General features: G+C 45.2%; 1 protein-coding gene across 1 annotated transcript in view; it reads right to left on the bottom strand.

Annotated features, from left to right (window-relative positions):
• RAB38 (RAB38, member RAS oncogene family) overlaps nucleotides 1-16,691 on the bottom strand; it is a 38,785-nt gene extending 22,094 nt beyond the window's left edge. The window contains 2 exon segments of the mRNA XM_070944024.1: nucleotides 16,480-16,576; nucleotides 16,578-16,691. Of these exon segments, the coding sequence (XP_070800125.1) occupies nucleotides 16,480-16,576; nucleotides 16,578-16,691 (211 nt within the window).
• Between the last annotated feature and the right edge of the window lie 693 nt (nucleotides 16,692-17,384).

The raw sequence follows: 17,384 nt of genomic DNA, 5'->3' as shown, positions 1-17,384 counted from the left end.
GGGGATTTTGCAGTATCCTTCCCCTGGAGTAGGGAGGGAATGGGGATTTTGCAGTATCCTTCCCCTGCCACGCCTACCAAACCACGCCCACCAAGCCACGCCCACAGAACGGGTAGTAAAAAAAATTTGGATTTCACCACTGAACTGACCCCAAATGGACGTTTCTTCCAACAGTTTATTCTACTAAATGCAAGCCAGCATCTCATACCGTCTGCTCTCGCTTGAGCTAAATCCACTATTTCTTTCAGCCTCTCATCACAATTCACACTTTCCATATCACTTTCTTCACTGACCACCTTGAAACGGATTCTAATTTTCCAATCTTTTAAAGCAAGGTTCTGAAAATTAGATGCAGTGATCTGCGTTAGAGATTCTCTGTTACACGCGTTAAAATTTGGCTTCACTTTTTGCAACAAGCCTTGCATTTCCCTCCAGTCAGATTTCAGAAAGAAAAACTGTCCATTTTCCAGAAATGCGATGTATTATTAAAGGAATGTAACTGAGATAGCATCATGGCTGTTTTCTTGTGCTGAATTTGCATTCCGAATGCATCTTTTTTTTTAAAGAATATCCTCCAACATACTTAACCCAACTCCTATTTTTAAATACCTCTTTGAGGGTTTGTATAGGATCTTGGGCTTTGTGAAGACCTCTATTTCTAAAGAAAGAACTATCAGGCATGGAAAATGAGTCTATTCAGTCATTACAGCTGCTGTTTTCAATGTGAGCCTCAGAAATTAGAATACATAGGCATTTTTTTTTTTTAAAGGACAAATGCAATCAAAATGCAGCCAAGAACCCTAGGCTAAAAATATGGGCCCATTCTTTAACTTACTTACTTAAGGGTAAAGGTTCCCCTCGCACATATGTGCTAGTCATTCCCAACTCTAGGGGCCGGTACTCATCTCCGTTTCAAAGCTGGAGAGCCAGCGCTGTCCGAAGACATCTCCATGGTCATGTGGCCAGCATGATTAAACGCCAAAGGCGCAGGGAACGCTGTTACCTTCCCACCAGAGGTGGTCCCTATTTTTCTACTTGCATTTTTTATGTGCTTTCGAACTGCTAGGTTGGCAGAAGCTGGGACAAGGAACGGAAGCTCACCCCATTACGCAGCACTAGGGATTCGAACCTTACTTACTTACTTACTTAACTTATTTGCATTCTGCCTTTAATTGTTTTTACAAGTAATGCAAGCTGGCAGACATACCCTTCACACCTAACTTCAATTATTATTTTTGGTTAGTAAACATGGAACTGACCTGACTCAAAGAGGAGCTATATTATTTTTATTTATTAGATGTTTATCCTTCTTTATTACTTTGTAAATAACTCAAGATGGTGAACATACCTAATCCTCCTTCCTCCTCCTATTTTCCCCAGAACAACAACCCTGTGAGGTGAATTGGGCTGAGAGAGGGGGACTGGCCCAAAGTCACCCAGTTGGCTCTTGTGCCTAAAACAGGACTAGAACTCACCATCTCCTGGTGATTGGTTCAAAGTCATCCAGTTGGTTTTTATGCCTAAGGAGGGACTAGAACTCACCGTCTCCTAGTGATTGGCTCAAAGTCATCCAATTGGTTTTCATGCCTAAGGAAAGACTAGAACTCATGGTCTCCTGGTGATTGACCCAAAGTCATCCAGTGGCTTTCATGCCTAAGGAGGAACTAGAACTCACTGTCTCCTGGTGATTGGCTCAAAGTCATCCAGTGGCTTTCATGCCTAAGGAGGTACTAGAACTCACTGTCTCCTGGTGATTGGCTCAAAGTCATCCAGTTGGTTTTCATGCCTAAGAAGGGACTAGAACTCACGGTCTCCTGGTGATTGGCCCAAAGTCATCCATTGGCTTTCATGCCTAAGGAGGGACTAGAACTCACGGTCTCCTGGTGATTGGCTCAAAGTCATCCAATTGGTTTTCATGCCTAAGAAGGGACTAGAACTCACGGTCTCCTGGTGATTGGCCCAAAGTCATCCATTGGCTTTCATGCCTAAGGAGGGACTAGAACTCACTGTCTCCTGGTGATTGGCTCAAAGTCATCCAATTGGTTTTCATGCCTAAGGAGGGACTAGAACTCACGGTCTCCTGGTGATTGGCTCAAAGTCATCCAGTGGCTTTCATGCCTAAGGAGGTACTAGAACTCACTGTCTCCTGGTGATTGGCTCAAAGTCATCCAGTTGGTTTTCATGCCTAAGAAGGGACTAGAACTCACGGTCTCCTGCTGATTGGCCCAAAGTCATCCATTGGCTTTCATGCCTAAGGAGGGACTAGAACTCACTGTCTCTTGGTGATTGGCTCAAAGTCATCCAATTGGTTTTCATGCCTAAGGAGGGACTAGAACTCACGGTCTCCTGGTGATTGGTCCAAAGTCACCCAGATGGCTTTCATGGCCAAGCTGGGACTTGAACTCACAGTCTCTTGCTTTCTAAACTGGTGCCTTAACCACCAGACAAATTGGCTCTCTGGTTGAAAAACAGGTAGTGAGATTCTAGATTGCAACTCCTACTGGATCACCCAAATTAATCTATGAATTAGTTCAGTTGTCTGATTCCTGTTTGCCAGCCAGCCCTTCAACCGTGACAAATTTACCCTGGCACTTTTCCAACCCTTAATTTTTAAAAAGCCGTATGAAGACAGTCATCTCCAAACTTGCTCCTGTTTATGTAGTCAACAACCAGCAACATTTGGGGGAAAACAAAATACAACGCCAAAGTAAAATCAAATAGATAAGATAAAATAGAGCCTGGTGGCGCAGCAGACTAAAGCACTGTTATTAACATCAGCTGCCTGCAATTACTGCAAGTTCAAATCTCACCAGGCTCAAGGTTGACTCAGCCTTCCATCCTTTCAAAGGTAGGTAAAATGAGGACCCAGTTTGTGGGGGCAATAAGCTGACTTTGTATAAAATATATACAAAAGTATGAAGGCTATTGCTTAACGCATTGTAAGCCGCCCTGAGTCTCCGGAGAAGGGCGGCATATAAATCAAATTAAAAAAAAAATACTAGCAAAATAGAGATAAAATAACAGAAAAGAACATAACACGCACTGCTAAAATTTAATGTCCATTACCTGTGCAAGTGTAATTCTAAAATATTTCAGTCTATGACGCTATGTGTACATATAGATAGATACCTCTTAAAATGAGATAGTTAGCATTGTTGAATCTTAAAGGATAAATAAAGCAGAAGTGGTTATTTCTGTGACAGTTACACCTTATCTTCATTGCAGCAACGGAGAATTTGGCTGCAGCACAAGTGATAAAAGAGTTTTGAATGTTCCAGAAGAAATGGTTCACTTTATAAATCATCTGGCCTTACTGGAAATGCACATATTGCAAGCAGAATATAAGCAGACCCGATGTCCCTGTACAATTTACAATAAAATAATACGTGAAATGCGAATTTTGGTTTTCTTGTCACCACAGTGCAAACATAAACTTCTTTATAGATTAAAAGCAAGAAGCCATTACACAAGTCACTATAAGTGCGGAGGTACCCCAAATTCTCTTTGCTCCTATGCCTTCCCCAAAAAGGGAGGGGGAGATGATTGAATAAACAGCGTAGATTCTTACTTCATGTTGTACAGGTAGTTCTCAGCTTATGTCCATTCATTCAGTGACTGTCCAAACTTGTGATGGTGTTAAAAGACAGGGGCTTCCCACAAGCCAATTCAGTGTGGAAGCAAATAGGAAGTCGGAAGTGTGTGTGTGGGGTGTCATGTGAGGCCCTCACTTAATGACCCAGGCTGCCCTTGCTTAACAATGGTAACCAGGACTACCAGAACTGCTATCTCTAACCAGCATGATCACATGACATTGTGCATTATGACCATGTCGCTTGGCAATGGCAATCCCAGGTCAAACTGTTGTCATAAACTGAGGACTGTATGCTTTTTTTAAGATGGAAGGAAGGAAGGGAGGGAGGGAGGAAGAAAGGAAGGAAAGTTGGAGATAAGGAGGGAAGGAAGGAAACAGGGAGGGAGAGAAGGAGGAAGGGAGGGAGGAAGGAAGGAAGAAAGGAAGAAAAGAGGGAGAACCGAGGAAGGAAGGAAGAAAAGAGGGAGGATGGGAGGGAGGAAGGGAGGAAAGAAAGAAAGAGTGAGTGAGTGAATGAGGGAAGGAAGGAAAAGGAAAGAGGGACGACGGGAGGGAGGGAGGAAGGAAGGAAGGAAGGAAAGGAAGAGTGAGTGAAGGAAGGAAGGAAGGAAGAGTGAGTGAGTGAAGGGAAAGAGGGAGGGAGGAAGGAAGGAAAGTTGGAGGGAAGGAGGGAAGGAAGGAAACAGGGAGGGAGAGAAGGAGGAAGGGAGGGAGGAAGGAAGAAAGGAAGAAAAGAGGGAGAACCGAGGAAGGAAGGAAGAAAAGAGGGAGGATGGGAGGGAGGAAGGGAGGAAAGAAAGAAAGAGTGAGTGAGTGAATGAGGGAAGGAAGGAAAAGGAAAGAGGGACGACGGGAGGGAGGGAGGAAGGAAGGAAGGAAGGAAAGGAAGAGTGAGTGAAGGAAGGAAGGAAGGAAGAGTGAGTGAGTGAGTGAAGGAAGGAAGGAAGAAAAGAAGAAAGAGTGAGTGAGTGAAGGGAGGGAGGAAGGAAGGGAGGGAGGGAGGGAGGGAGGGAGGGAGGAAGGAAGGAAGGAAGGAAGGAAGGAAGGAAGGAAGGAAGGAAGGAAGGAAAGGGTTCTTTTATCAGGGGAGCTGAAACCTTGTCAAGTCACCCTTCCACTTAATGGACCTGGTTAGGGTGGCAGGGATTTTTACCAATGAGGGAACAGCCTCCTCATAGAAACTTCAAAGAAAAGGCTCTTTGGATTGCAGTTTTCAATATGCCACAGCTAAGCCAAAAGAAATTTGTCCTAGCTCTTGAACCCCAATGACACCACAGGATTGCAAGAACTAACTCTGTGTTCAAACTGGTGCAGAGTCTGCACGCAGATTAGTTATCAGAGAGCTACTGACCCGGGAAACAAACGTTTCTCTGTGTTTTACACATATCAGTTCGTATTCTTGCCCTCTGGAAGCATATCGATCCCTAGCAAAGCTCAAGACACTAAGATAAGAGGATTTGCTAAAAACCAATATAGGAAGCAGAACTAACCCGATTTGGAGAAATATTTTGAGATTTGATTTTTAACCTTTATGGATTGCGTCATAGGGGTTGTGCCACTTTGGGATTATTATATTTTAATTCTGCCCAACTACGTTAGTTTGATACAAAGGGGGGGGGTACAATTCATAGTTTCCCAGGAAGATGCTGAGATTTGAACCTGGGAATGGATGCAAATAAGCGATGATTACCACATGAGGATATTAATCAGTGGGGAAATGTAAAAGTTGTTACTACCGGTTCTGTGGGCGTGGCTTGGTGGTGGTGGGGGTAATGTGACTGAGTGGGCGTGGCCAACTTTTTAAAAAAAAAACTTTTAAAAGCATTTTTTCTACAACCTCTTCGGCTGAAGAGGTTGCAGGAAAAAAATGCTTTTAAAAGCCTCTGACGATCAGGCAACTCAGCTGGGATCGTCAGAGGGGGTGGGCCTTGGTCTTCATCTGAACCCCCTCTCCCTTTTTCTTTTTTTTTTAAATTTGATTTATATGCCGCCCTTCTCCGGAGACTCAGGGCGGTTTACAATGCGCTAAGCAATAGCCTCCATCCTTTTGTATATTTATACAAAGTCAGCTTATTGCCCCCACAAACTGGGTCCTCAATTTACCTACCTTAGAAAGGATGGAAGGCTGAGTCAACCTTGAGCCTGGTGAGATTCGAACCTGCAGTAATTGCAGGCAGCTGGTCTTAATAACCAGCTTAATAACAGGGTGCCTTAGACCACTGTACTACCTAGCTCTCCCCTGCTCTGCCCAGCCTGACTTTGCCCTTCCCCAGTTTCTTCCACAGCCAATGGAGCCACACTCTCGCTCTCTGTCAGATGTTCGTCTTCCCCTTCGTATTCAGACTCCGACAGGAGCATGGCATTTATTTTCTGAGTCTGGCCTTCCTCGAACGACTGACAAATATTCCCAAGAGGCAGCTCTGTGCAGACTTCCATGCTATTTCTTTTAGAAGGATCTTGTTTTTTGAAAGAAACCCAACTTTAATCTCTGATTTCTGAACATTTATTGGTTCGATTTTATAGGTTCGATTTATATGCCGCTCTTCTCCGGAGTCTCAGGGCGGCTTACAATGCATTAAGCAATAGCCTTCATACTTTTGTATATATCTGCTTAGTAGGGCTTTTGCCCCCCCCCAAGCGGTCTTCTTTTTTATACAAAGTCAGCTTATTGCCCCCACAAACTGGGTCCTCATTTTACCTACCTCGGAAGGATGGAAGGCTGAGTCAACCTTGAGCCTGGTGAGATTTGAACTCGCAGTAATTGCAGGCAGCTGGCAGCTAAGTGCTACTTTAACAGCACTTTAGTCCGCTGCTCCACCAAGGAGCTTTTCTCCCCCCCCCAAAAAAAATTACAATACTATAATTCTCTCTTCCTCGTGGCATAATTCAGCAGTTGTGCTACTCATTAAAACCTACTGCTTTTTTTGGCAATTACTTGCAAAGCTTTGATGGGTTGGCTTCAAAGTCGCATCTTATGATTTTTGTAGCACGGGATTCGCCACAGAATTCTTTTCTACGCACACGGAGAGAGGTTAGTAAAAACCACAATGTTCTTACTTGAGATTCTCTGCCCGTTTTTTTTTTTTTTTTTTTTTAGAAAAAATGCAACATTAAGGAAGTTGGCACCCTAACGAATTCCAGACATTCCCCTCAGCTTCAATTCCTTCCAGTGCTAATTATTCAACGTTATTATGAATTTATGGTTTCCAAATAATACTCCAATCCGGGGCAAAGAAAGGCTACGAGGCTGCCCTTTGACCAGTGGGGGATGCATTTGTCTTCCTATCTAGGCCCACAATTCATCCTAGATATAATTATTAATAGAGGTAGTCCTTGACTTACGACAGTTCATTTAGTGACCGTCCAAAGTTACAACAGCCCCGGAAAAAGGGACCAGTTTTTCGCAGTTACAACATTTGCGGCATCCCCAGGGTCATATCCAGATCCAAATTCAGATGCTTGGTTCATATTTACAGCTGTTGCTGTGTCCCGGGGTCGCGTGATCCCATTTTGCGACCTTCTGACAAGCAAAGTCGAAGAGGAAGCCAGATTCGCTAAACAACCGGCTTGCTAACTTATCGACTGCAGTGATTCACTTAACCACCGTGGCAAGAAAGGTCGTAAAATGGGGCTGTTGTGGCTCTGTCCTCCGAGCCTATCTTATCGGAGGAAGAAGGCTCCGAACATGAAGGAGAGGAGACGGCCAGGCCTCCCTCTCCAGGACCCTCCTCTCTGGCAATGCCTCAGATGTCTCCCGAAGGAGAAGAGATTGGCCAGGAGCCAGGTGTTTCCGAGCTGTCGGATAGTGACGAAGAAACATTGTGGTTGGACCCACGCCAGCGTCGGAGAGACAAGTGGGCGCAGCAGAAAAGGAGGCGTGCCAGAGATTAAGCTAAGTCACTGGACCACACTCCACAGGCTATAAAAGGGAGTGTGGTGGCCATTCGGACTCTGTGACGGACAAAGCTAATCTCTGGCGAGGCACTTTGCACCTTCGGACACAACACCTATTTCCTGTGGATTTAATTACAAACTGGACTATTCAAACTGTGTGTATTTTTGTCTGTGTTATCGGAGTAAAAGTTCTTGGCAGGCAGCCATGGAGTTGCTGCCAAGTTCCTTATCACTGACGATTGAGTGTTTGAAGAGTTTATTTAACCCTCGGCTGGCTGGTTGGGTGTGTGCGTGATACGGGGACAGAACAGGGGCAAAGCTCACTTAACCAATGTCTCACTGAGCAACATAATTTTTCGGCACAGTTCTGGTCGTAAGTTGAGGACTACCTGTAGTTGTGCTTCAGAAATGATACCAAAAAAAAAAAAAAAATCCTAGATCTGTACTCTAGATTTTTTGCAAATGTCCATCCATATACAGGTAGTCCTTGACTTACGACAGTTCACTTAGTGACCGTTTGAAGTTACAACGCCACTGAAAAAAGTGGCTTATGACCATTTTTCATTTCACTTATGACCATTGCAACATTGTCACACCATTCTATAAAGCCTTGGTAAGACCACACTTAGAATACTGCATCCAGTTTTGGTCACCACACTATAAAAAAGATGCTGAGACTCTGGAAAAAGTGCAGAGGAGAGCAACCAAGAGGATTAGGGGACTGGAGGCTAAAACATATGATGAACGGTTGCAGGAACTGGGCATGGCTAGTCTGGTGAAGAGAAGGACCAGGGGAGACTTGATAGCAGTGTCCCAATAATTGAGGGGCTGCCACAGAGAGGAGGGGGTCAAGCTATTTTCCAAGGCACCTGAAGGCCAGACAAGGAATAACGGATGGAAACTGATCAAGGAGAGATTCAACCTGGAAATAAGGAGAAATTTTCTGACAGTGAGAACAATCAACCAATGATTGTTTGCCTTCAGAAGTTGTGGGAGCTTCATCACTGGAGGCTTTCAAGAAGAGATTGGACTGCCGTTTGTCGGAAATGGTGTAGGGTCTCCTGCTTGGGTTGGGGGTTGGACTAGATGACCTACAAGGTCCCTTCCAATCTGTTAATCTGTTACTGTTACATGATTTCCATTTGGATGCTCGACAACTGACTCACATTTATAACTTTTGCGACTTTCCGACCAGCAAAGTCAACAGGGAAACCAGATCCGCTTAACAACCGTGTTACTAGTTTAACAGCTGCAGTGATTCACTTAACAACGGCAGCAAGACAAGTCATAAAATGCGGCAAAAAATTCACTGAACAAATTAGCAACAGAAACGTTGGGCTCGGTTGTGGTCGTAAATTGAGGTCTACCTGTAAATTTATCCTGATCTTTTCTAAAATTAAGGTGTCCGCATACCAAGTCCTCGTTGTGTACATTTGCCTATGTTTAATTTCTTTCTTGCTTGCTTTTGATTGTTTGCCTTCTACCTATATTATCTTGGTGGGGTTGGCACTGAAAGTTTTTGGAGGTTGCCCGTTCCTTCCACGAGCAAAGTATAACCTTGGCTTTCTCTCTTTCACCCAGTCATTTAAGAAGAGGTCCTGGTACAATGGGGTGACATGCTCTTGGTGGAACTCAAGAAGAGGATAAAAATATTACATCCGTTTTCTGCGTTACGCCGTGCCAGATTCCGAGCTTAAGGAGTCACAGAGTTCAAACAATGCCGAATGTATGAAATACAAAAGCAGGGGCTGCAGAAGTGCAGCTGAAATCACCAAGGCCAAAAAAACAAACCAACAACAACAACAACAAAAAAAAATACCCAGCACAAACATCTAAAATCCCTTAATTCAAAAAAAAAAAAAAAAAAAAAATTGGAATTCGTTCTCTGAGTCTCACTTTACTCTTATATGAAGTCTGGAGAAAGAAAACAAGAGAAATAAAAAATGGGACATGATGACATCCGGGCGGGTAGGTGGAACCTCCCACAGCTGCTATTACCGGTTTGCCCGAACCGGATAAAATTGGCTGAATACCACCACTGGCCGTTCCACATGGACACCGCTTCTGAATTTTGTGCTTGAAGTGGAAAAGAATGAAACTTTGATTTTGGGTTTCCAGTGTTTCTCAACCTTGGAAGCTTGAAGATGGGTGGACTTCAACTCCCAGAATTCCACCCATCTTCAAGGATTCTGGGAGTTGAAGTCCACCCATCTTCAAGCTACCAAGGTTGAGAAACACTGGATTAGACTGATAGATCTTTATAGAAATGGCTAGTTTATATTATTATGAAAAAAAAAAAAAAGTTGCGATTTGGCATTAATGCCTTATTTTACTGCAACAGGGACAGTCGGAAATCAATGCCTTTTTCTTTTTCTTGATCCTTCCTCATTTTTCTTCCCTCCCCCTTCTTCCCCATTGTTTTCCTATTTTCTTTTGTATTTTGTATCTTATTTTATCTTATAACTCAAAATCTTCTGTGTCGTTTAATGACCCCGTAATCCAGGGGTGGGTTCTAAATTTTTTTACTACCGGTTCTGTGGGTGTGGCTTATTTTGTGGGTGTGGCTTGGAGGTCATGTGATTAGGTGGGCGTGGCTAATGGGTCAGAGACATTTCTGGAAGGTCCTCGCACTTATGACCAGTCCTCGCACTTACGACCTGACTCATTTGTTTGCTTTTAACACTGATCAGCTGTAGGACGGCCCTTTGAAGCCCCCGCGGCAAGAGTTTAAACAGTTTTTTTCCTCTAGTCATCAGCTGGGACTCAGGAGGCAGCAATATATTGGGGGTGGGACCAAATAAAAGGTAAGAATAACGTGAGGGGGTGGGGGGGTGGGAGGGCGGGGGGGGAGAACCGGTTCGGTGATGTCATATCGTCACCGCTACCGGCTTGGCCGAACCGGACCGAACCTGGAGGAACCCACCATTGCTGTAATCCCTTGTGGGGTAGAGTCTGGGCAACTGAATGGAGCTGAGTGTTTACTGGTCGGATGCCCTTCCTGTTGCCAATGTGGAGTTATATTCAGCAGATATATTCTCATTGTGCCCAGAGAAAGAAATATCTGCCTCTACCTAGAATCAAACTCACAGCCTCCTGATTGTGAGGCAAGAGCTCCACCTCTAGACCACCGCATCTATCTTATAATTCAAAATGGCAATGGAAAAATATGGTGGCCGTGTGTGTGTGTGCATATGGGCCTTCAAGTCTTTATCGAATCCTGGTTATTTCCCGAACCAGTCCCTTTGTCAACTTGCAAAGCTTTCAAGTTGCCATGAGCAGGAGGGAGGGAGAACTGATAGAGCTGATTGATTTCCCTAACTGAAGCTGCATTCCATACATTCTTTCTGACCGCAATCAGAAGGAGGGTGTTGGATTTCACAGCCAGCCAAAGTGGTTAATTGGAGAATGCGATTTATGACATGGCCAGAGAGGAGGGGAGAGACAGGGTCATAGGGGAACATAAATCTATGTAGGATTAGTTCTAACTGCATCCGAATATTGCCGAAAGGGCGCTCCTAATAAATGACTGTATTTCTTTTGAAGTTCGGCTCATGGCTCATGAATTAATTAGGGCATCTTTCGGAAACTTCACACCCTGGAATTTTCTTAGCAAGGTTTTGGAAGTGGCTTGCCATTGTCTGCCTCCTGGACCTTAGAGACAGCGACTCTGACAGGAGACCTGGTAGCACGGTGGTTAGAATGCAGTACAGGTAGTCCTCAGCTTACAACAGTTCGTTTAATGACCGTTCAAAGCTACAACGTCACTGAAAAAAGTGACTTAGGATCGTTATTCACACTTACAGGTTATTGGTCTCTAATACTGATCCCGTGCGGATGAGCGAATATGTTTTCAGCCTTTCTGGTCTAGGGATGAGAATTAGTGACTACCTCAAAGTCCCCCAGCCAAACTAGCACTTTTTACTGAGTTTTGCCCCATTTTACGACCAAAAGATGATCACATGACCCCAGGACACTGCATCCGTCATAAATAGGAGTCAGTTGCCAAGCAGCTGAATTTTGATCATGCAGCATACGGGGATGCTACAACAGTGTGAAAAATAGCACTAGTGTGGTCCGCCAGCAGCCTGCGGAGCTGGCAGCAGAGTCGGACGGTGAGGAGACTGGGGAGGAACATGGGCCAGTCCTGGAGATGAGGGCTCTGTGTCGGAGGCAGAGAGGGGGCCAGGGCCATCTGGGAGTTATGTGCGGACTCTGGAGCCTCCAGAGTCGGACATCAGAGAGGAAGAGGAACAGGGGGAGCCTGTTTTTAGTGCGCTCATGCGTAGAGCTGCCAGAAGGCAAGAACAGTTAAAACAAAAGGGACAACTCAGGAGTAAGGCTTGGAGATGATTAGCTCCTCCCATAAGACATAAAGGAAGAGCAAAGGCACATGGGCCTTTGCAGGAAGCAACATTGTGGATGGTGTCGGTTGGTACTTTGAAGCTCCATTTTTGACTCTGTGTTTCCATGTGGCCTTACCAAGATAATTGCCAATTAGGTCTTTGGCAGCATGTCAAAGAAGATAAAGATAGCCTAAGTCAGAACAACAACAACGGGAGCTGTGGTGGCACAGTGATTAGAATGCAGTATTGCAGTATCCTTCCTTCTTCCTTCCTTCCTTCCTTCCTTCCTTCCTTCCTTCCTTCCTTCCTTCCTTCCTTCCTTCCTTCCTTCCCAATAATACGTAGACTTATATACCACTTCATAGTGCTTTACAGCGCTCTCTAGATGGGTTATTGCCCCCAACAATCTGGGTCCTCATTTTACCGACCTCAGAAGGATGGAAGGCTGAGTCAACCATGAGCCGGTCAGGATCGAACTGCTGACAGTCAGCAGAGTTAGCCTGCAATACTGCATTCTAACCACCGCGCCACCACAGCTCATTTAAATACATTTTGTATTTTAAACTTTTGAATAAAATAAAGAATTGTTAAAAAAAAAAAAAAGGAAATGAAGACAACAGGAAGGCTGCAGAGAGAGGAAAATTTACACAACAGGAAAAAGAGGAAAGCCACACAGTGCTGTGGCTCTGTAAGCTCTGCCTCCTTTGGTGTGATGTCACAAGGCACGTGCAAAAATAGTGTGGCTAACTGCACAACCTTTTTCACTTTCCGTCTGTTGCAGATGCCACCAAGAGTGACATAAATATGTATCGATCTCACTAGTGTGAGCCGTAAACCACTAAAAGAAAATAAACAAAAACAGGAGCTAGAAACAGGGAAATATATGGAAGGACCAGTGATATAAGGAAGGTATGTTAAATTGGTTAAACAAATATTATTATTGTTATTATTAGTAGTAATTTATTTATTTATTTTTATTTATTTAATATAATTTATATGCCTGTTGGGACTCCAACCCCCGAGCCCGTCTTATCAGAGGGAGAAGGCTCCGAAAGTGAAGAAGAGGAGTTGGCCAGGCCTCCCTCTCCAGGACCCTCCTCTCTGGCAATGCGTCAGGTGTCTCCCGAAGGAGAAGAGATTAGCCAGGAGCCAGGTATCGCCGAGCAGTCACAGTTGGACAGTGATGAAGATAAGTCTTGGCTGGATCCACGCCAGCATCAGAGAGACAAGCGCACGCAGCAGAAAAGGAGGTGTGCCAGAGATTAAGCTGAGTCACTGGACCACACCCCACAGGGGATAAAAGGGGGTGTGGTGGCCATTCAGGCTCTGTGACGGACAAAACTAAACAACTAGCGAGTTGCATTGTATCTCTGAAACTACGTTATCTGCCTGCCTTGGATTTAATACGGACTGGACTTGACAATTCTGTGGCTTTGTGTATTTGTTTTGGTTTATCTGACAGAGGAGGAACACCTCCCTCTGTGAGTAAAGTTCTTGGCAAGCAGCTACTGGGTTGCTGCCAATCGTGTTATCGAAGGAATTTATTGTCTGCAAGTTTTATTTAACCCCTGGCTGACTGTTTGTGTGCGTGTGTGAGACGGGGACAGAACAATGCCGCCCTATCTCCATAGGACTCAGGGCGGCCCACAACAAGTAAAAACAAAGCCAATAAAAGACATAAAATACATAAATGTATAAATATATAGTTTAAACATATATTAAAACCCATTAAAATAATCAAAAAACCCCTCAGTCCCGGCTGGGCGATGTGAACAGCCATGTTTTTAATTCACGGCGGAAGGTGCGAAGGTCGGGTTATTAATACTATTATAACTGATACTAATGCAATGAGTACTGTTGTAAACACTTTGACTATTATTTCCTAAAATGATTTGTACCCAGACAACACACTGTTCAATTGAAACTGGAATTTTTGTATGTGATAAAGTCAAATACAAACTTATAAAAAAAGAAAAAAAATAAGAAAATAAGAACTTCAAAACTATCGTGAGAAAGAAGTAGGGAGGAGGTCTTTTTGAAGCAAGATATTGGAAGTCAAATTTCACCTTTACAGCAGAGTACTTGTAACTCAGAATTGAATTTTGAAATCGATCGTGCTCTCTTGAGCTTTGGTTGTTTGCTTGCAGATGTTTTGTTACCAAACTAGCCCTGATGGTGTTAACTAGTTTGGTAATGAAACGTCTGTAAGAAAACAGCCAAACCCAGAGAGCAGCAAGGACCCCAAAATTTCACCTTCATGTGACCTTCTGACAAGCAAAGTCAATGGGGAAGCCGGATTCCCTTAACCACAGTATCACTAGCTTAACAATTGCAGTGATTCATTTAATGACGGTGGTAAGTAAGGTCGTAAAATGAGGCAAAACTCACTTAAATGTCTCACTTAGCAACAGAAATTTTGGGCTCAGTTGTCATCGCAAGTCAAGGACTACCTGTCCTGACTTACAATGCTTTCCACTGAAGCTGAGAAGATGTCAAAAAAAGAAAGGTTGTAAAATGAGGCAAAACTCACTTAAATGTCTCACTTAGCAACAGAAATTTTGGGCTCAGTTGTGGTCACAAGTCAAGGACTACCTGTCCTGACTTACAATGCTTTCCACTGAAGCTGAGAAGATGTAAAATAAAAAGGTCGTAAAATGAGGCAAAACTCACTTAAATGTCTCACTTAGCAACAGAAATTTTGGGCTCAGTTGTGGTTGCAAGTCAAGGACTACCTGTCCTGACTTACAATGCTTTCCACTGAAGCTGAGAATATATATATAAAAAAAATTTTGCCGTATTATGTTCGCTTGTTTAGAAGTCAAGTCCAAACTTTTTCAACTTTTGGATCAACTTGGATGAGATGACGCTGGATTTCTGAGTTTTATCCAGAGCTTAAAAACGTGGCTTCAAATGCATAAAAAGTATGACAGTTTACTTGGGCATAAGACCCAGTGGATTCAGTGGGTCACAGAGGGGGTTACACAATTCAGTGGATCACAGAGAGAGTTACACAATTCTTTTGTATCATGCTTCCTTACTTAGGAGAAAGGCTCAGAGAACTGGGTGGGGTTGATCTATCCAATTCAACCTTAATACTAGTTTAACAGGCCATTTGCTGTGCTCACACACCCTGCAATGCTACAGCAAACAAACAGGGTTTCATTTATGCGACTTGTGACCAAATTATGCTTAAGGTCAGATTGAACTATAACATATTGTGTGAAATCTTTTTTTTAAAAAAAAAAGAACTGAAGTTGATGGTCCATTTGGAATATTGTACTTGCTGCTCTATATTTAATTGAGTATCCTATGGACTTTAGTTGAATTGTCACATACAAATGCTGCCATCTTCATCATAATCATCAATCATCATCATCCTCTGCTTGAGTCAACCTATCCTCCAAAGCACCTGAGGGCAGGACAAGAAGCAATGGATGGAAACTAATCAAGGAGAGAAGCAACCTAGAACTAAGGAGAAATTTCCTGACAGCTAGAACAATAAACCAGGGGAACAACTTGCCTCAAGGAGTTGTGAAGTCTCCAACACTGGAAGTTTTTAAGAAGAGATTGGACACCCATTAGTCTGAAACGGCATAGGGTCTCCTGCTTGAGCTGATGGTTGGACTAGAAGACCTCCAAGGTCCCTTCCAACTCTACTATTCTCTTATTCACCCTCGTTTAAAAAAAGTAAACCCACCCATTTTGGTTCCTGTACATCTGTTCTCCCAGCTTCCCTGTTCCACTAACTGATTTCAACCTGGCCTAACCTGGCCCAGGCCTGGCTGACCTGTCAGACTACACCTCCCACCATGGCCTGCCAGGAGACTGGGTTGGTGGGAACAGTAGTCCATCATCCGGGGGAGAAGGAGGAGAAGGAGAAGGAGAAGAAGGAGGAGGATGGGGAGGAGGAGGAGGAGAGGAGGAGGAGGAGGAGGAGGAGGAAGAGGAGGAAGAAGAGGAGGAGAAGGAGAAGGAGAAAGAAGGAAGGAGGAGGAAGGAGGAGGAGGAAGAGGAGAAGGAGGAGGAGGAAGGAAGGAGGAGGAGGAGGAAGAAGGAGGAGGAGGAGAAAAAAAGGAGGAAGGAGGAGGAGGAGGAAGAAGAAGAAGAAGAAGAAGAAGAAGAAGAAGAAGAAGAAGAAGAAGAAGGAGGAGGAGGAGGAGGAGGAGGAGGAGGAGGAGGAGGAGGAGGAGGAGGAGGAGCAGGAGGAGGAGGAGGAGGAGGAAGAGGAGGAGGGAAGGAGGAGGAGGAGGAGGAGGGGAGGAGGAGGAAGAGGAGGAGAAGGAGAAGGAGAAGGAGAAAGAAGGAAGAAGGAAGAGGAGGGAGAGGAGAAGAAGAAGGAGGGGGAGGAGGAGGAGAAGGAGAAAGAAGGAGGAAGGAGGAAGGAGGAAGGAGGAGGAAGGAAGGAGGAGAACGAAAAGAAGGAAGAGGAGGAGGAAGAGGAGGAGAAGAAGAAAGGAGGAAGAAGGAGGAAGAAGAAGGAGAAGGAGAAAGAAGAAAGGAGGAGGAGGAGGAGAAAGAAGGAAGAAGGAAGAAGGCGGGGGGAGGAGGAGGAGGAGGAAACGGAGAAGGAGAAGGAGAAGGAGAAGGAGAAGAGCAACATCCGAGGAGCAAAGTTGGCTCTGGCGCTCCGGGCCGGGCGGGGCAACTCACCGGCGATATCCCAAAGCTGGAGGCGCACCACCGTGGCCGAGTCCCAGCGGAGGACTTTGAGGGCGAAGTCCACGCCGATGGTGGCGCGGTAGTGCGGGGGAGAAGTGGCGGTGGACGTAGCGCCTGATAACGCTGGTCTTGCCCACGCCCAGGTCGCCGATCACCAGCACCTTGTAGAGATGCTCTTGTGGGCCCGGCGGCTGCTGGCGCATCTTCCCCGCCGCGGCTCCTGTGTCCGCTGGGGACGAGCGAAGGATCCGAGCGAGCGGCAGCGGCAGCAGCAACGAAGGCAGAGGGAGCCGGCAGAGAAGGCGAGCGAGCGCTCTCTCTCTCTCTCTCTCTCTCTCTCTCGGGATCTGGCACCGCCGAGGAATCCCCGCCTCTCCGGCCCCTCTGGGAGAGATCACATTTCACCCTTCCACAGGGAATTCCAACCTGAGGGCTTCCTTCCTTCCTTCCTTCCTTCCCTCCCTCCCTCCCTCCCTCCTCCCTTCCTTCCTTCCTCCCTTCTTTACTTCTTTACTTCTTTACTTACTTATTTACTTCCCTCCCTCCCTCCGTCCTTCCTTCCTCCTTCCTTCCTTCCTCCATCCCCTTTCCTCCTTCCTTCCTCCTTCCTGCCTCCCTCCCTCCCTCCCTCCTCCCTTCCTTCCTTCCTCCCTTCTTTACTTCTTTACTTCTTTACTTACTTATTTACTTCCCTCCCTCCCTCTGTCCTTCCTTCCTTCCTCCTTCCTTCCTCCATCCCCCTTCCTCCTTCCTTCCTCCTCCCTGCCTTCCTCCCTCCCTCCGTCCTTCCTTCCTTCCCTTCCTCCCTCCCTCCCTCCCTTCTTTACTTCTTTATTTACTTACTTCCCTCCCTCCCTCCCTCCCTCCGTCCTTCCTTCCTTTTCCTCCATCCCCCT

This window comes from Pituophis catenifer, unplaced genomic scaffold (genome assembly GCF_029215685.1).
Source record: "Pituophis catenifer annectens isolate HBS135680 unplaced genomic scaffold, rPitCat1.0.hap2 SCAF_4, whole genome shotgun sequence".
Classification (NCBI taxonomy): domain Eukaryota; kingdom Metazoa; phylum Chordata; class Lepidosauria; order Squamata; family Colubridae; genus Pituophis; species Pituophis catenifer.
Note: the sequence above shows the minus strand (reverse complement) of the source record. Positions and strands in the feature narration are given on the sequence as shown.